The sequence below is a fragment of the Ammospiza nelsoni genome, chromosome 2, assembly GCF_027579445.1.
Source record: "Ammospiza nelsoni isolate bAmmNel1 chromosome 2, bAmmNel1.pri, whole genome shotgun sequence".
Lineage (NCBI taxonomy): Eukaryota > Metazoa > Chordata > Aves > Passeriformes > Passerellidae > Ammospiza > Ammospiza nelsoni.
In genome coordinates, this window is record NC_080634.1 from 1220208 (window position 1) to 1239806 (window position 19599).

The following is a 19599-nucleotide window of genomic DNA, read 5'->3' on the forward strand; positions in this document are numbered from 1 at the left end:
GTCAGCAGTTACCCACAGGCTGCTGATGAGGCAGGGAAATGTTCAATTACCACCTTTAAAATGACCAGGACAGATATACTCGGTGCCTTCCTGCAGCAGAATTTCGAATTTGTCAACTCTGCCTATTGTAGAGCACTGAAAAGCTGTTCTGACTGTGGTGCAAAAATATGTGATTTTCTTTGTAAGAACATCATAACTCCAAGGACTGGCTGATCAATGGAGTATTATACCCAATGTCAATGTCCTCATTATGTTATCATCCAGCACTAACTCAAATAAATTGTGATTTATCAGAAATAAACACATATATCCAACCCCCATATCAGACTTTGGAAAATTTGGTTTTTGCGTATAACCGTCGTGGACGATTTCAGAGCTCGTATTCCCAGAGTTTCTACATCAGCCAATGTGATCAGTAGAAAAGAATAGCTCAAAAAGAACACAAACATAAAAATAAAATATAAATTCCCAGTGTCACTATCCCAGCAGCAGCCAGACACCTTCTATATAAAAGGAACAATTGCTGGTTTTCAGTCTGTCTTGTCACAATTTAAACATAAGATCTTTACTTCAAGGAAGCTTTTGTTAGGGACTTTTTTTTTAATTTAGTTAATTTCCTTGGTGTAGAAAGGGGTGGAAATTCCTTGAAATGTTCAGGTGGAAGTGAGTGACAGTGCCAGCAGTAGCAAGGCCTCATAGAAGGTTTTGTGCTTGCTCTGCAAACAGAAAAATTCCCATAAGGATCCAGCCCAGGCAGACACTGGGGATTGGGCCCAGGGGCTGCACCCTCCTTTATGGCTGTAAAATCCCAAAAATCCATTTTCCTGCAGTGCTTTAAAGGGCTGGAGATGGCAAAGGACAGTGCTCTCAGGGTAACTCAGGATTTCTCTGTTTTAGTGGGTATAAATCAAGCTCTATATTATTTTTAGCAGCTTGCTATTACAGCTTTTGCAAGCCAAGAACAGAGTGCTGCCTTTAATTCATTAGTAATTTCAACAGTTAATCAGAAAATGTCATTACCTAGGAAGTCTGCAGCTCCAAACGAAGCAGGCTGGAGTTAAATTTGAATTAGAGCACAGACAGCAATGAATGCAGCCTTTGATCCCCCTTTCATGCAGCCTGCACCCTGATGGGCACAGCTGGACAGGATGGGAATGGTGGGAAGGCCTGGGAAAAGGATACTGGCAACTCATTAAGTCCTGCAGTTGAGGCAATTAAATAAAATAAATTCACTGGCTTCTTTCAGAGCTCTCCTCCTGCTCCCTGCAATGGACATTTCTCACCAGTTTCATTTCTGAAAGGGGCTGATTTTCAGGTGTTTGGCTGCAGAGCACACCATGAACATCTGTTTCATGCTCCAAGTGGCCAAACCGTGTTTCTGTTAGCCCAAACAAAGGCACCCAGCTCTGCCTGCCTTCCTGAAGGGATATTCCTCTAGGCAGGGAAAGAGGCTGGCTCCACACCCTCTTAGCTCAGCCATATATTTAAATAAGACAGCATGCAGGCTCTTCCCAAGCTGTGCTTTTCATTCTCCCAGTGTAAGTGTCTGCAGCACAGCTTTTTTCCCCCTCTTTTCCCCCCCTTTTCCCCCCTTTTTTCCCTTTGTTCCCACAGAGGAGTGTTGTTCAACCCCTCACATTTGTCATGCTGACCAGAGGAGCTGCGACACAGAGCCAGGCTGGCCAGGGAACCACCCTGCCTTGTCACTGTCCTCACCTGTGTGAGCACTTGGGTCACCTTCCCTGCAAACACAGGGACAGTTCTGGGGCCTTCCCACTCCAGATGTTGTGGAGGAAACACCAGTGGAGCTCTCTCCTGGATGTGTCCTGCCATCAGCTCAGGCAGTGAAATGTGCCTTCAAATATATTCTCCACCTGCCCACAAGGCACCAAACCACCCAGAGGACATTCAGGCTCCTGTTTTTTGGTGGCCACGCGCTGTAATGCCTGTAAATGTACCCAGAACATGCACTGAGAGGAGATTTTTCAACCCAAATCATTATTTGTGGGCTCTGAAGCTCTCCCTTCTCCAGTTTCTGCCTGCTGGGGCAGCGCTGGCTTTCTGTTTTTGTTTGAAATTTCATCTGGAGACATGGATTTCAGTGGAGCACGGTGGTGTGGAGCCAGCTCCAGGGCTTCCAGCCCTGAGAATGTATTTAGCCACCGGGAAGTGAGAGGTCAGTGGGAGATGGAATGTGGTCAGTGGAGACAAAAATCCACGTTAAATGGACAGCAGAGATGCAAAATCAGATTTACGAGTTAAAAAAGAGCTTAAGAAGCAGGGAGAGGTGTGTTCACTGGTGGGAGCAGGAGATGGGATGGGATGGGATGGGATGGATGGGATGGGATGGGATGGGATGGGATGGGATGGGATGGGATGGGATGGGATGGGATGGGATGGGATGGATGGGATGGGATGGATGGGATGGGATGTTCTATGACGCCGGGCAGCGGGGCTGTGCAAACCTGTCCCGTTCATTCCCGGCACAGGGATGGATGGGATGCCGGTGCAGCGGGGCTGTCCCGGTCATTCCCGGCACAGGGATGGATGGGATGCCGGTGCAGCGGGGCTGTCCCGTTCATTCCCGGCACAGGGATGCTCTGTGATGCCGGTGCAGCGGGGCTGTCCCGTTCATTCCCGGCACAGGGATGCTCTGTGATGCCGGTGCAGCGGGGCTGTCCCGGTCATTCCCGGCACAGGGATGCTCTGTGATGCCGGTGCAGCGGGGCTGTCCCGGTCATTCCCGGCACAGGGATGCTCTGTGATGCCGGTGCAGCGGGGCTGTCCCGGTCATTCCCGGCACAGGGATGCTCTGTGATGCCGGTGCAGCGGGGCTGTCCCGGTCATTCCCGGCACAGGGATGCTCTGTGATGCCGGTGCAGCGGGGCTGCGCAAACCCCGGCTCTGACCGCGGCCGCTCCCGCCGCCTGCGAGCGGACTGAATTACGGCAAATTCGAACTGCGCTGGCCCTGCCTCCCTCTCTGCCTCCGTCCCTGCCTCCGTCCCTGCCTCCGTCCCTGCCTCCATCCCTCTCTCCGCCCCCTGGCCGCCGCCGGAGCGGGGAGGAGGCTCGGCAGGGGCGGCAGCGCGGTCCCCCTCGCTCGCCCCGCCGCAGGAACTTGGCGGAGCGCCGCGGGCACCCGGAGCGGAGCCGGGCCGGGCCGGGCCGAGGCGGGCATGCCGGCGGCGGCGGGCGACGGGCTCCTGGGCGAGGCGGCGGGCGCGGAGGCGCGGCGGGCGGCGGCGGACGGCGGCTCCCTGCTCGCAGCCTGGCTCGGGGCCGCCGCGCCCCGGGAGCGCCTCCGCGACTTCCAGCACACCAAGAGGGTCGGCAGCTACCTGATCGGCAGGAAGCTGGGCGAGGGATCCTTCGCCAAGGTCCGCGAGGGGCTGCATGTGGTCACCGGAGAGAAGGTACGGCCGTCTGCCGGGGATAACCCGGGGCGGAACGGGGCGGAACGGGGCTGGCTGGGGAGCGGGCTGCGCTCCGTCCCTGCCGGCCGGGAGGGCGAGACCCCGGCAGGATGGAGGGGCTCCTCCGGCTGGATGGAGGAGCGCCCGGGGAGGATCGTGGAGCTCCTCAGAGGATGGAGTAGCCCCCCGGAGGATGGGGGAGTTCCTCCGGCAGGATGGAGGAGCCCCCGGGAGGATGGAAGAGCCCCCGGGTAGGATCGTGGAGCTCCTCCGGCAGGATGGAAGAGTTGCCTCTGAGATGGAGGAGCCCCCGGGAGGATAGAGTAGCCGCCGGAGGATGGAGGAGTTCCTCCGGCAGGATGGAGGAGCCTCCGGGAGGATAGAGTAGCCCCCGAGGAGGATGAAGTAGCCCCCAGGAGGATGGAGTAGCCGCCGGGGAGGATCGTGGAGCTCCTCCGGCAGGATGGAGTAGCCCCAGGCAGGATGGAATAGTACACTCTGAGATGGAGGAGCCCCCCAGTAGAATGGAGGAGCCCCCCAGGAGGATGGTGGAGCTCCTCCAGCAGGACGGAGAAGCCCCCCGGCAGGATGGAAGAGTTCCCTGTGAGATGGAGGAGCCCCCGGGCAGGATAGAGTAGCCACCAGAGAATGGAGCAGCCCCCGGGGAGGATCGTGGAGCTCCTCCGGCAGGATGGAGCAGCCCCCCGAGAGGACGGAGGAGCCCCGGGACAATGGAGTAGCCCCCGAGAGGACGGAGGAGCCCCGGGACAATGGAGTAGCCCCCGAGAGGACGGAGGAGCCCCGTGGCTCCAAGCGTCCCGAGCCCGCCCGGCTCCAGCCGTGCGCGCCTTCCCGCGGGGCAGTCCCGCCTTCCTCCCGCGCTGCTTCGGCTGCCCCACCTCCCTTTTTTTTGGTTTTCCTTTAATTCTAAATGTTCGTCTTCCTCCGGTGTGTTTGCTCACTTTTCCTGGCGAGAAAAGCGGGATTTTGGTGACACTGGTGTCGCGACATGTGACATGCGGGTACCCGGCCATGGCAGATGTTGCGGGAGGGGGCACACTCCGGTCCCGAGTTGCTGGTGCAGCACACGGCAGATGTGGAGATGCAGCCCGGAGGGCTCTTCCCCGGGGTGCTGGTTTTTGGCAAAGTCCGTGCAGGGGCTCTGCTTTTTGGTTTTTATCCAGAGCCCTTCGGCGGAGGCTCTTAGCCATCAGTAGGACAGGTCACAGCGTTATCAGGGGCTGGGCAGGGCGGAGAGTGCCGCAAGGACGAGCTCCCGACAGAGAGTTGTGCTGCTCTTGTTTATCCACACAACTTCTGAGCGCTGGGAGGAGCGGCTGGGGGAGCGGGGAAGGGGCTCAGCTGGAGAAAAGGGGGATCAGGGGGGACCTTGTCGCTCTGCACAGCTCCTGACAGGAGGGGACAGGGACATGAGGAGAGGGAACGGCCTCAGGTTGGACATCAGGAGGAATTTCCCCATGGAAAAGGGTTTTAAACATTGTCAGGGGCTGCCCAGGGAGGTTTGGGGAGCCCATCCCTGGAGGTGCCCGAGGAAGGACTGGAGGTGACAAGGGATGGGAAGGGGGCACAGCCTGGGCTGGGTGATCTCAGAGGGCTTTTCCAGCATCAGTGACTCTGGGATTCTGTGAGCTCTGGGATTCTGCCCCTCGTGTATCCCTCACAGAGGGTTCCCTGCCGGAGCAGGGGGCTGTGTTGGTGTCATTCCCTCTTTTCAGTGTCGCTCCCTCTTTTTGGTGTCGTTCCCTCCTGCTCCATCAGGAACGTGCCTCTGTGGGTGATGGCATCCCTGCACTCCCGGGCAGTGATTTCCTCACTCCGGTAAATTTGTCACGGAGAGGAATTTAATACGTGGCTCTGAGAGTCCCATCGTGTGAAAAACGATAAGGTTTGTGGATATTGTCATGTAGGAATGCATGAAAAAATAAAATAAATAAATGTTGCTGTGCTCTGTTACCAAGCGTGCACTTCTCCTTGGTAACAGAAACATCCAATGATCCTGCAGTGGATAAAAGGCACATGCACACACACGTCCTCCCCACCTCCACGTTTTGGGCTCGCTACATTTATCTCAGTCTGTTAGGAGGGGAAAAAAATAAAAACGATCCACCACACCCCCCTGTGCCTCAGCTCCCAGGTCTGCTGCTTGATTCGGGGTTTTTTTCTCCCTCCGTGGTGTCTCGAATAACACACGCAGTGACAAAGTGACAAGCAGAAACTCAGCAGCAAGTCACCTTCCTTCCTTCCTTCCTTCCTTCCTTCCTTCCTTCCTTCCTTCCTTCCTTCCTTCCTTCCTTCCTTCCTTCCTTCCCTCCCTCCCTGGGGCAGGCAGGGTGACCTGTGAGCTCTGTCTGTCTGTCCTGTCCATCCCTGGGACAGGCAGGGTGACATCCCAGCTCTGTCTGTCCCGATCCTGCACTCTGGCACTGGCTCAGGACCAGTCACACACTTCCAAACTGACTGACCCAATGTTCACCTCCCCAAGTCCAGCTAATTGTGGATAAACTCGAGTTACTGGGTGGGAGAGAGGAGTTATTAATTATTTGCTTCAACCCCTGAGCGAGGCTCCTCCTCTCAGCCCAGGGGTGGATGCTTCCCATCCCAGTGAGGATTCCACCCTGGTGGACCCTCAGCTCTCCTGGGCACCTTGTCTGGTGTGGAGCTGACATGTGCCCAAATTGGCCCACGTTCTGTAGGATTGCCCTAAAATAAGTGTAAAGCAGAGTCTTGCTCGTGCTGAGCCTAAATCCAGTGGGATTTCCCTAAAGCAGAGTCTTGCTCGTGCTGAGCCTAAATCCAGTAGGATTTCCCTAAAGCAGAGTCCTGCCCCTGCTGTCTGGAGCTGTTCTGGCAGAGCCCAGGCCCTCGGGGTCACTGAAATGTCACGCTTCAGTCGGGGGGGCCCCAACAGGTTTGGATTTGCAGCAGACTTTAGCAACTCTGGAGGAGTTCATGTCTCAGAAAATGGAGTGTTTGGGGATGAAATCCCTGATTAATGAGCCCCCAGGCAGGCTGGGATCCCTGGCCCTGACTGGAGGCATTGTGCAGGCTGCCAGCAATGTGCCATTACCTCAGGCTGGCATTTCTGGGGGCTGCCAGGGTGCCCAGGAGGGTGGGATGGCACATCCTGGGGCCAGGCCCCTCCGGCAGGGCAGCTGCAGGGGCTGCCCTGGCGCTGACCTGTGTGGGATGGGGCTCAGCAGCTCCTGCCAGCCGGGCAGGGTGAGCTCAGGTGAGGCTCTAAACCTCCCCTCGCCAGGTTGGTACTGCTGGGCATTTTTTTTTTTTTATTTATTTTTTTTTAATTTTTATTTTACTGGCCTGTCGTTGTTTTCTGTGCTTGGAAAAGCCCTTGGTGCCGTCAGGAGCAGGAGGATGTCGGGCAGGTTATCCCTGCCGTGGCTTTGGGATGGAACATGGCAGCTGCACCCTGACATTTTGGGGTGGAGGGCTGGTTTGTCAGCTCAGCTCGGGCAGCCTGTAGTGCTAATCCTGAGCAAACACAGCTCCTCTGTGAGCAGCAAGGCGGTTTGGCTTTGAATTGAGAGTGAGCTGTGGCTGGGTGGCTTGGGAGCCTGTGCACAGCTCACCCTTGGCTTGCTCCAAGGCGTTCTCTGGGTGGTTTCCTCAGGCAAAGGAAATCTCTCTCCTTTATAAAGACAGATATTTTTATAAAATATCTAAAGATTATTATTTATATATTTTATATAAATAAATAATATAAATAATATATTCATATTTATGAATAATTTATATATTTATATATGATATTAAATGATATTAATAATATTATTTATATATTTATATAAATATTATTATTAATATATGTGTATGTTTTATATTCTATATTTTTATATATTATTTATATTTATACATTTTATAATCTATATATTTATTTATTATTATTTGTATTTATGTATAAAAATTTACATTTTTATAAAACCTCATCCTCATGGGAAGGAGCCACCACGTTCCCCCAGGGAAACCACCTGGGAGAAATGAACAAAAAATAAGTGTCTTTTATAAAAATACACTTATTTTTTGCACTCTTAGGGAGCTGAGAGTGCATTGCCATCACTGTGCTGGGGTGATGTGAGGCTCTGTTATCACACCCTGTGTTATCTGTTTGTTATCAGCTGCAGACCCCAGTAACTCTGCACAGCTCTGTGCAGTGACAGCACACTGACAATCCATTGTTCCTGCAAACAGGAACAAAATCCAAGATTTTATTTAACTGCTTTGCAGTGTGATCTTTGGCACTACAAAATAAAAAAAAAAAAAAAGAAAAAAAAAGAAAAAGGCAAATTGACTCATTTGCTTTCTCATCTAGGGAAAACTTTGTTTATAATTTCCCTCAGTGCTATTGTTGAGCAGGAACAAGGTTCGTTTTTAGTTACACTTAGTCAAGAGCCTTTCAGCATCAGTGGGAAGCAGTGGCTAAAAATACAATTTACCAGCTTTGCTACGGAGGCAAAGCAATTAATATTAAAAGTGGCCTTTTCACAGAAGAGTTCACGTTCAGAATGCATTTCCTCATTAAAGAGGCAGAGGAAAACCACAAAGAAAAGGCATGTTTGAGCCTCCCCACCACGAGGTGCAGGGGTGGGTCCCTGCAGAGGCCTGGAAATGCCTCTTTGTGCCACAGAGTTCATTTTGCCAGGAGTAAATTTGCCATTTCCCTGCCTGTTCCACCACAGGTTGCAGGGAATGGAGACTTGGTGGCTTTTGGGTACATCCCATGCTCAGTTCTGGGATCTTTACCTGGGTCAGCAGGTTGCCTCGCTGCGCACAAAAGTTGATTTTCCAGGGTGTTTGCAGATATTTCAGTCCAGCCTTTTCCTTGTTCCTCCCTCCCAGGCGTTGTGAGGTTGCAGGTAAAGCTGTGAGACCTTCACTGCTGCCAGGGCATCCGAGGGTAAAGCTGCAGGATTGTGGTTGGAAATTTGATCTGCTATTTTATTTTTTTTATTTACTTGCATATCAGTTTCCTGGATGGGTTTGTTCTCTCACTCACATTTAGTCATTTCATCCTTACCTGCTCCTCAACATATTTTCAGATTTTATCTCCATCAAAATTGTTTTTTTTTAAAGCTTATTTTGAAAAGTGACTCCTCCCGACTGTGAATCTTTCTCCAGGATCTGCTCCCCTTTATTAACCAGCTGCCAGCTGTTGCACCTGGCTGGATGTGCCACTCCTAATCACATGCACCGAGGAGACTGATCCAGGCTGTTCCTGCAGCCTGCATTTCTGACATTTTCCTCCTTCTAGGTGTTTGCTTTCACAGCTTTTCTTTTTTTGGTGTCACAATTTGTGCCGAAGCCGCTCCAGGCACACTTCTGTCAGCGTGCAGCCCTCCAGGAATCGTTTTGGAGAGCAGAATTGTGCCTGCAGGGAGCAGGACCAGCCCGGCGTGTCACTGTGGTGTTCCACAAGGTGTTGTGGAGCTTGCAGGAGCTGGAGCAGAAGGCAGGGTGGGGGTGATGTCTGAAATGTGGAAAACAAGCAGGTGAAAATTGGGTATAAAGCCACAGGAACGAGCTGGGTTCGCTTCTGCCTTGCACAGAGATTCACTTCGCGCTCCCCATTAAGCAGCTCGTGTTCTGCAGCGAGCTGAGTGGGTGCACATGGGGCAGTTCCTTATCCCCGTGGGATAATCTGCCCTCAGGTCTGCATTCAGCACTTTGCAGGATGCCTCCTGTCAGCAGTGTGCTGCTTTTCTTTTGTTATCCCGGCAGGATGGGGAGGTTTGGGTGCAGCTGACACCAGGTGATGCTCACATCTGGATCCCCCTGTTTGCCCCTGAAAGTTTTGTGGGTTTAACTTGTTCCATGGCATGGGAGGTTGTGGATGAGCAGCACAAAGATGTACCCCTTGTTTCTGGGTATGTCAAATGCCCAGAGGATCTGAAGGGGCTCCTTCACCAGTATGAAAAGAGTGAACAGTAGAAGAAGTCAGAAATGAGCTTGCATTGCTTTCAGTAATGAATTGAAAAAGCAAACTGAAATCTATAAAAGGTTGCAGGTGAATTGGGGCATGGCAGAGCTGCTGCTCACCTGGCACTGTGGGGTACAGGTGCTGCTGCTTTGGGCATTTGAACCAAGGAGAAATGTGTTTTATGGGGGTTTCTTTTCAGAGTGGCTGGGTAGGGGCATTGTGTCACCCCACTTGTCCAAACCATCTCCTGCTGGTGGCTGAGCTCTGGCAGAGAACAAGATCAAACCTCATCCTCATGGGAAGGAGCCACCACGTTCCCCCAGGGAAACCACCTGGGAAAATGAAAATCTGCCCAAAATCTCATTTTTCTGTCAGCGTTTGCACCTTTGGTGCTACACCAGTGCTGCTTCTCGTTTGCCATGTGAGATCAGAGGCACACTGAGGAAAACCACTGCAACAAAGAGAACTATAAAAAGCCAAGTTATATAAAATAAAGTTCCTTTGCTCTCTGTCTGTTGTGGAAGATTGTCATGGAAACATTTTTTTTTTTTTTTCGGAGAATAAATTCGTTTTCTGTGAATAATGTCCACAGAGCTGAGGGAGAGAGAGTGTGTTATTTATCTAGAAAATCTTTACTGGGGACACCTTTTTTTTCCTGGCTCCTGACACTTGTAAATGCTTTATCTGCTGTGTTTTAAATCACTACAAAGGAGGGTTTTACCTGGGCCTCAAGAGCAGTAGGATGGGCTGGTTGGGTTTTTCTCTTCCCTAAATCCAGAGAGCTGAGTTGGCATTAAATCAGGGCCACTTAGCCTGCCTTAACTGCAGTTCTAAAATGTGAAACAGGGGCTGTTTAATGGGAAGCATATCCCACAAGAGGATGGGAGATGGGAAGGTGCTGGCTGCTGGAGTGAGGAGGGGGAGTTATGGATTATTTTCCCTGTGAAAAGTTTTCCCTGATAGCTGCTCCCACCTGGAGTTTAGAGCTTTCCCCCAGGGCTTTGCCATGTCAGGAGTGGGGGTGAAAAAGCCCTTTTTGTGAGGAAACAGGGAGATTTTGGGCAGCAGTGCTCTGTTTTTGCATGCAAAGCCATCTGTGGCAGGCGCTCAGGGACAGAACTGCTCCTTGCAGGAAATGTCCCCGGCCTGGGGGCTGGTTTTGACAGGGATTTCTCTGGGAACCTCTGAGTGCATCCTCGTGGATGTCTGTGCCTGGCTCGCTGCCACACCGCTTCCCTCAGCCTCTGCACAATCTCTCCTGACTTGTGCAGACATCCTGAGAGGCCAGCGAGGTGGAAATGTGAAATGTGCAGCCCTCCCTCACATTAACTGGCTGCCCCCTTAATGAGCTGACACTGAGAGGGTGCTGGGGGTGATTTCTTTCTGCCAAAGGCCAGACAGATCCCCTCTGTGACCCCCTCAAGATAAGCCATGGATCAGGTTCCTTCCCATGGATGGGGCTGCGCTGTGCTGTGCTCCCCAGGCCGTGTCTGGCATCTGTGCCTGCTGCAAATGCTGCTGCTTTGCACATGCAGAACCTAGGAAAAATGTGCTTTGGACACGCAGAACCAAGGAGAAATTTATTTCATGGAGGTTTCTTTTCAGATTGGCTGGGCAGGGGCACTGTGTCAGCCCCATTGCCCCCAAACCATGTCCTGCTGGTGGCTGAGCTGTGGAAGCCTGGCTGTGCCAGGGATGCTGAGAGGTCAGGATGTGTCTGTCTGTCTGTCTGTCCTGTTTGAACAATGAGATGAGAGGAAAAGGGCAGCTGGCTCTGTGGAAACAGCAGAGCAGAGCTCCAGGGGAGGAAGGATAATCTCAGTTGCCTGTGGAACACGGCACAAAGCTCCCCATAAATACGATGTGATGTTGAAGAGGAGTAGCCTGAGTTTGCCCAATTTACCGTTGGGGATGTTCATTTTAATTTTATTCAAGAGCTTTCTCTTATCAGAAGTCTTTGCCCCGTGCAGGTGCTTGCAGGAAACCATGGAGTCAGTGCTCAGCATTCTCTTAATTAAATGTTTTGTAATGTCAGCTAGTCCAACAAGCAGTTCTTGGACCTCAGACTGCTCTGAAGCTCTTCTCAGAACTCTTTCCAAAACTTCAGCATAAATTTTTAATTACATAATTTAATTAATTTATTCTAAGAATAGTCCCCAGTGCCTTGGACAGGTGTAATTAATACCTTTTCTTACTCACCAGATACATCCTGCTTATGCTTTTGCGGATTATGTTTAAGTTGGCTGTGCCACCAAGAGGCTTTAGGTTCATTTGCTTATCTAAAGTCCTCCTGAGTCCCTTTCTAGCCCTTTCTGTGTGTTTGGGCTGTAGGGAATTGGTGGGATGCTGGTTTTACCCCCTGGCACTCAGATCCTTTCCCTGCAGGCCAAGTACATGAGTGAATGTGCTCAAAGTACACGAGTGAATGTGTTCTGAGCCATTCTCTTGTCTGGAGGAGTTTCTGTGTCTTCAGGGGCTGATTTCCAGCTTTCCTGGCTGCCTCTGGCCTGAGGCATCCTGCCTGCTCAGACATTTATCCTGGGGCTGTGCATGGCTGCACCCCAAAATCTTGGCTTTGTCAGGAGGAAAGGAAACGTCTCAGTGACTCCTCCCCACCTTTTCTGATTGCTGATTTTACTACAATTGGAGCAAATGCTGTAACACCCTTTTTCTGTAGTGCTTTATTTCCCAGGATCCTGGAACTTTCTGTATAAAAACCCCACATTCCTTTACTGAGCTGTAAAATTTGCCAAGCTGTAACAGTTTAGAGAAAAGAATAAACCCTACCCAGAGAATGAAATTGGCATTTTCTAGTCCTTGGAGTTGGTTGTGATGAACAACTTGTTCTGTGCCTGGCTGGGTGGTTGCCCAACATGACATGTCCTTGGAGGGGTTGGTTTTGGGGCTGTTTAATGGGATTTGAATTGGCCACCCAAACCCACCAGCTGCTTTTGAAAAGGGAGCTCAGATTCTTGTGGTGAGAACAGTGGGGAATACAAAGCAAGCTGCAAGTGAAGCCAGACAGCCATGGCTGCGAACAAGAGAGGAAAGAAACTGAATTTATTGCTGCCTTGGGCACAGTAAAAAGAGGAAAAAGCTGGAGATGGACTTGGAGGAGTGATGGCTGCAAAATACCTCCATGGTCTGGCTCTTTGCCTCATTCTCCTGGCTGAGGTCAAAGGGGACAGTGAAGGTTTGGGATTTGCACTTTGTTTCTCCTCCCGGCCCTTCCCTCACCTGTGTCCCGTGTGCTGCAGCCCATCCTGGAGGGTTTTTGGAGAGCAGCATACATGTTGCTCATAGGATGTGTCACAGCAGAACCTTCAGGAAAAGGAATTCATTCCAACAGTGTGATTCTAGGACTCGGGAACCAAAAATATGGGCTCTTACTCATCTTTGTATCTCATAACACAGAATAACCTAAAGCATTTATCTATTTACACAGCACAGCCTTAGCCAAAAAGCAGACTGTCGAGAGTTGCTACATATTGACAGTAATTACTTGCTTTATCATTTATTTTTTTATTTCTGTGCCAGTGTTGGCCAGGAACTCGAGTCAGGAGCCTTGAGCTGGGCTGATGCAGGGACCCAGAGCCCCTCCTTGGAGCTGGGGAGAGCAGAGCTGAGTAACTGGCGTGCCTTGGGTGGGCTGCGAAAGCTCCAGCGTGTTTGTTTGGTGATTACCCAACAGCCACAGTATTGTCTCCACCAAATGCTTTCCCCCTTCTGCATGAATGAAATTTCCAGGTGCTTGCACACCCATCCACCCCGCACAGGAGGCTCTGTGTGTTGGGTGTGTCTGGGCACATTTGGTGCTTGCTCCACCTCTGGATGAACTCAGAATCAGGGATATTTAGCTAAGTCAGCCCTGGGGTGACTCTGTGCAGAGTTTGATCCCTAGAACGGGGCATTTCCGGAATAAATCTGCTCTTCCCACCTTGGTCAGCTCTGCAGGGCATCTCTTGGGCCTGAGGGAAGGGGGAAAGGTGGCTCAGAGCTGGGGTGAATCCCAACACTGCCCTGCTCGTGTGCTGGCATTGCTGGGGTGCCTGCCAAGGTACCTGTCTAAATTGGGGGAAAAGTTTGTCCTTAAGGCACAGAAACCTCACTCTTGGTGGTGGTGGAGGAGTCCTCCAGTATTCCCATGGCTGGATCTGTGTTATGTGGACATGTATAATGTGATTTTTGTATAATGTGCTTTTGTATAATGTGTTTTTTCCTCTCAGTGAATTAGTAATAGATTGCTGCTCCATACTGCTACCACTCCATGCTTTGTACCTTGCAGCTGTGATAAACACCAGCTTTTAATTTATTTTTTATTTAACTTTAGCAGAGATTGTGTTGTGCTGCCAACGTACAGTGTGCTATCTCCTGTTTGTGTGACCTGTGCATCTGTTTGTCCTCAGCAGAGTAACTCCTGTGCTTTGCTGTCTAAACACTCCTCTGTGCTCAGCTCCATCTCATCAGCTGAAAGAATGTACTAATTTCAGTCTGTTTCCTTGGTGAATCACCTGGGGCTCTCAGAAGGGCTGAAATCCAGCTCTGATTTACCTGTTGTTTTATCTGAGCGCTGAATGGTGTCTCTTTGGTGTGAGTAGTCGGCAATGCCAGGTGTTGTGGTCCTGAGGCAGCTCTGGAGTGTGTGTTCACCTCACCTCTTTATCAGGATGATTTTTCCATGGCAGGAGCACATCCAGCCAACAGCACACTCAGCACTGTTGGCTCCTGGCTCCTAGCACACACTAGGAAACCCAAATTCCTGCAGTTTTACCCTCCAATTCCAAGGCATTCATGTTCAGATGACCCTGAACATTTCCAGGCATGGAGCAGCCATATCTTCTCTGGGCACCCTGTGCCAGGGCCTGCCCACCCTCACAGCCAGGAATTCCTTCCCAATATCCCACCTAGCCCTTCCCTCTGGCAGTTTGAAGCCATTCCCCTTGCCCTGTTCCTCCAAGCCCCTCCCAGAGAAAAAGCAGAAAAAAGAAATGTGCCAGGAGAGTGGTACCACAACGGTTTTGTTTTCCATAGTGTGTTTTGATGCAAATCATGCAAAGCCAACACTTGGCTGTAGTTTAAGGAAATTCTAATGAAAGGATATCATCTCCAGTGGTGTACTGGAAGGCAGGAAAAGCCAAAAACAGCCCTTAAAAGTTGTAAACACCATCCTGGAGGCTTTCTGAGCGAGCAGCTGCCATAAATGCCCAGCCTGAGATGTGTCAAGTGTTTGTGGGTGCTCAGTGGGATTGTCCCCTCTCCTTTGCTCCTGATTTCCTCGCAGGGATTTTGGAGTGTCATCGTGCAAGGAAATAAAGGGAGGAGCAGTCAGTGGGGCTGGAAGAGCAGCTTTTCTTCCTGTGACCTGTGCAGCTGTGCCCGAGATGCTGCAGAGCTGAGAGGGCACCTCCTTGTGACCTCTGGTTGTTTATACAGCCTTAGAGCAGCAAACCGTGGCTGTGGCAGCTAACAAAGCTGACAGCCCCCTGTCCTGCTCCCTCCCCAGGTGGCAGTGAAGGTGATTGACAAGAAGAGGGCCAAGAAGGACACCTATGTCACCAAGAACCTGCGGCGCGAGGGGCAGATCCAGCAGATGATCCGGCACCCCAACATCGCCCAGCTGCTGGACATCCTGGAGACTGAGAACAGCTACTACCTGGTCATGGAGCTGTGCCCTGGGGGCAACCTCATGCACAAGATCTACGAGAAGAAGAGGCTGGAGGAGCACGAGGCCCGCAAGTACATCCGGCAGCTGATCCTGGCCGTGGAGCACCTGCACAGGGCTGGGGTGGTGCACAGGTGAGACGGGGGCCCAGCTCCTCTCAGGGTGTCGGTGTGGGCTGGGGCATCTCCTGGTGCTCCCGAGTGCTTTGTGGCTGCTGCTGCTGCTGTTTGGGTGCTGTTCCCTTGGGCTGTGCCTGCAGGAAGCACCAGCAGCTCCACGACCCTCCGTGGTCCTCATGGATCCCTTCCAAGCCAGGATTGTCACGCTGATTTTTTAAGATTTTCCAAGCCTTCTGATGTTTACATTCTTGTAATGAACTTTCTCACACGCTCTGTGTAAATAACTCATTGCTTTGCATTCTGTTATGGTGGAGGAGACATTTGGTGGGATGTTGGTTTGTCCAGTGCCATTGGAGAGGTGGCACTTTCCAATCCACTGTCACTTCTGGAAATCTATCACTATTCGAGTTAAATATAAAATATATATATATAAATATATAAAATAAAATATATAAAAATAAAAAATATTAAAAATATAAAAACCTTTTACCTTAGAAAGAACAGCATTGTGTTGTTTCGTGTCCTGTAGTGACACAAATATCCTATAGGATATTCTGTGGTTCTGTGCCACTAAAGAGAAGGTACAATCCAAAAGCAGGGCCCTTTCACTCCCCAAAGCTCTGCCCCAGAAGGAGAGCGGGAGGAAATAATGAATTATTCACTATTTCTTGGAGAGGGTGGTTGTGCAAGCCCCTTGTGCCACTGGTGGAAGTGCAGCAGGGTAGGGGCTGAGCTGGTTTGCCCAAAGCCTGGCAGTGCTTAAAGTTAAATAAAAAATCCCCAGCAATCCCTGGCTCCTGCTTCCCTGCTCTTTGCACTTCTGCATCACCTCAGCAGGGTGGAAATAGCCAGAGCACCACCTCCTTTCCTTGGCACCTTCATCCACACAATCACAGGATTGCTGAGTTGGAAGGACTTCCCCTAGGGATCAGCCCAGCCCTGCTCAGACACCCCCAAAATCCCACCCCGTGCCTGGCAGAGTTTTCCAATGCTCTGGCCAGAGTTAGGTGATGCCACATCATCCAGTTTGCCCAGAGTGCCACAGGATTCCTCATTTAGAGCCTGCTGTTTGACATGTTGCCTATGATAATTATTAATTTTAAGCCTTTTCCAGCCACTCCTTGACTCTGTGCATGAGCATCTCCTGGCAGGGGATGCTGTGGAGCTCACCTGGGCTCCAGGGGGAACAGGAGAAGCTCAGCAGGGAGGAAGATGATGAATAAAGAGTGGCTGAGAGGGTGCAGGTGGAGATGTCACCTGTGCCTGTCCCTTTGTGCTCTGTGCTGCCTTGGAGCCGGCAGGGTGGTGGGCAGGCTGGACCTTTGGAGCCAGCACCTCTCCTCTCCCGTTCCTGGGTGTATTTATAGGGAGCTGTGCTAAGAAGGAGGCCCTGCTTGCTAAATTTGGCCCAGCTGGTGCTAAGTCTGGCCTCCCACACAGTTCCCATCTGAGGCTGAGCGAGTTGTGTGGGCCCCATCCATCCCTTCTCCTGGCTCCTGTGGGCACGCTGCAGGAGCCAGACATCTGAAAATGCTCCTCGGGAGCTGCCCACAGCCAGCCCCTGCAGCTGTGCCCAGCTGTGCTCTGAAAGCTGCTTTTCCTTGCCTTGGGGCTCTGTGTGCTCCCTGGGATCCACCAGGGACAACAAACTGCCTCTGCTCCCACCTCCAGCTGCATTTCAGGTGCCACTGTCACAGAAATATTGGAGCAGGCACCAGGATCTCTGTCAACCTCAAAACTGCTGATCTCTTTCAATTATTAAGCCCACAGCTTGAGGCAGGGATAAGGAAGAGGTTTTACAGCTTTCAGGGATCAGCTGATACCCAGTGTTTAGACAGAGGGAGAGATAAAGGAAATAAATCTGTTAAAATCTGTAAATCAAGTTTCTGAGATGAGCAGAGGAAAACCAGGCAGGAACAGATGAACATGATGAGGTTTTAGGAGCAGGATTGGGTGAGCAGGAGCAATTCCTCTCCCTGCAAAATTCACCTTCTGCACGGTGGCCAAGGCATTACAGGGGGCTGGCAGGCTTGGCTTTGCTCCTGCTCTCTTCCAGAGAAAGACTCAAACCCACATTTGGTGCAGAAATAGCTTGTTCCCTCTGCACCGGCTGGAATCAGCAGGCTGCTGTGGTGAGAGGGAGGCAGGGTTTGGGGCCAGGGAGAGCCTGAGTTCCTCTGGGGAAGCTGAATTTCTGTGTAGATGCTGAGTTTATGTGTGGATGCTGAGTTCCCCTGTGCGGATCCTGAGTTTCTGTGTGGATCCTGCGTGGATGCTGAGTCCCCCTGTGGATGCCAATCCCTGCCCCACAGGCAGCCTCCTGCCTCCACCCTGTTTCTCAGATCACTCCTTGGGAGGTTCCACACAACGAATGAGCAGGTCTAATTCTGCCCAGAGTGATATTACCTGACAGAATCGTATCTGCCAGCATTTTATCTGCCTTAACCCATTCAACGAGCTCCCTTCTGCAAGCAAAGAGCGGAGAGGCTGCAGGAAAAGCCCTGGTGGTGTGATCTGGGCTTATTCTCTCTGAGCAAATGAAGGAGGAAAATCAACAATTACCTCAGGAGTTGTCCTTCAGCATCTCGGGCCTCTGGCTGTGGCAGCTCTAAAAACAGGCTGCTCAATCAGCTCCTGAGAGAGGGAGGGAAAAAATAGTGCAGGAGGCTGATTCATCCTCTGCCTGGCTGCAGGGGCACTGTGCTCTTATTGTTGTTGTTGTTATTTTTGCAGCAGGTAAAAATACCGGCCCTGCCATGTGAGTGGGGATGAGGGGGTGTTGGGTTTGGCCGCGTGTGCAGCAAAGTGCAGCATCCCCAGCCAGAACAGGGGCTGCTGGTTCTCCCTCTAAATTCTTCCCATGCAACGGGGCAGGGCCCTGGGAAGATTTTTGGTGGCGTTTTTTGTTCCATTGCAAACAAAAAAAAAAAAAAATCTCAGGTGTTGTCTGTGTTATTTGGGGGGTGGTGTGGATGGCTTAGCCTGTCCCACTTGGGGTGAAAAACCCCAGATTTGATGAAAGTGGCATGAAATTTGCTTGTGTTGCTCAGAAAGCTGCATGGCTTCCAGTCCAGACTGGGCATGGCAGATCACTGCTCCTTGGAGAAGAGCAGGCACCCAAAATTCAGTGGAAATGCTTTTGTTATGAGGCACTGATGTGTGAGCAGCCTGAAATTAAAGCACTTCAAAAAGTCTCATTTTTATTTAGAGCTGTAAAAATACCCCCAAACTCATTTCTGACTGTGTGGATGTGTTTTAAAGCTCTAAATATGTCATCTGCTGAGGTGGGGGAAGTCTGCAAGCTGCAGGGTGCAGGAGCTGCTGCATTTTGCTGAGGGGTGCCCAGGGTTCAGAGCTCCTGGGCTGCTCACTGGAAGCAAAATGCCACTATTCTATTTATAATCCCATGCTACCATTTGGGTTGCTTTCCCTCTATCAGGAGAGCTGCTAAAAATACGCTTGCCACAAGCTCAGCTGTGAATCAGGTAGGAATATTTATCTTTTCCTCCCCCTGACAGAGGAAAACAGAACCAAATGGCAGGCTCTGGTGGAGCTTTCTCCTGGCAGAGGGTGTTTACACAGGTGCTGGTGCTGTCACAAAGCAGCATGAGCAATGAGCCCTCTGGGAGCACAGAGACAGCAGGGAAAATGAAGTGAAAGCCTTGGTGCATGCCACAGGAAACTCTCAGCCACCCTTTTGAAGTGATTTTAGCAGAGCTCAGGCCCATGCAGGCCAATTACTGTCCCAGGGAAGCACTGGGTGGTGTGTTGGTAGCAAAGGTGGATTGATGCATTCCCCTTTTCCTGCCCAGGTCAGGATGTGAAGGAGATGCAAAGCCCTGGAGTTCTGGGCATGGTTAGGGGATGCCACACGCTGCAGTTTGCTCAGAGTGCCACAGGATCCCTCCTTTGGTACCTGCTGCTTGACATGGTGCCTTTGATACCTTCCAGCCTGTTCTTTGTGAGTGGCAGCAGCCTGGCTGCTCATGCAGCACGATGACAGACCCCGCTCTGCAGAACAAACTCTCCTTTTGAAGCCTGGGGCTGCTTCCTTCTCTGCTTTATTTCAGATCTCAGAACTACCTTTGGCCATTCTCCCTGGTGAAACAAACTAAACACCATTTTAGTGAGGATAATGGGCCAGATTCCTCTTTTACAGAGGCAGCCACATGGAATCCAGTGGCAGAAGAGTTCGGCTCAATGATATTTGGATATCAAAGCCTTTGAAATGTGTATTGGTACATAAATGTGGTGATGAACCCCAATCTCTGCAGCCTCTCAAGGCCTGAGGCCTTGAGATTTGATGGTTAAAAAGTGATTTTCTGTGATTAAAAATAAGCTTCAGGGGAGAGCAGCCAGCCACTGCTGCTGTGCAGCTGCTTGCTGGTGGAACCCTCCCTCTCATCCTGCCTCCCCCAGACAAAAAACAAAGTGTGAAATGCAAAACTTG

At 51.1% G+C, this 19599-nt stretch overlaps 1 protein-coding gene across 2 annotated transcripts in view; it reads left to right on the forward strand.

Annotated features, from left to right (window-relative positions):
- Window positions 1–3178: 3178 nt before the first annotated feature.
- Window positions 3179–19599, forward strand: part of HUNK (hormonally up-regulated Neu-associated kinase) — a 37455-nt gene continuing 21034 nt past the window's right edge. For both annotated transcript variants that reach the window (XM_059494080.1, XM_059494081.1), the window contains exons 1-2: window positions 3179–3415; window positions 14872–15164. In XM_059494080.1, the coding sequence (XP_059350063.1) occupies window positions 3179–3415; window positions 14872–15164 (530 nt within the window). The remainder of the gene's footprint in view (window positions 3416–14871; window positions 15165–19599) is intronic.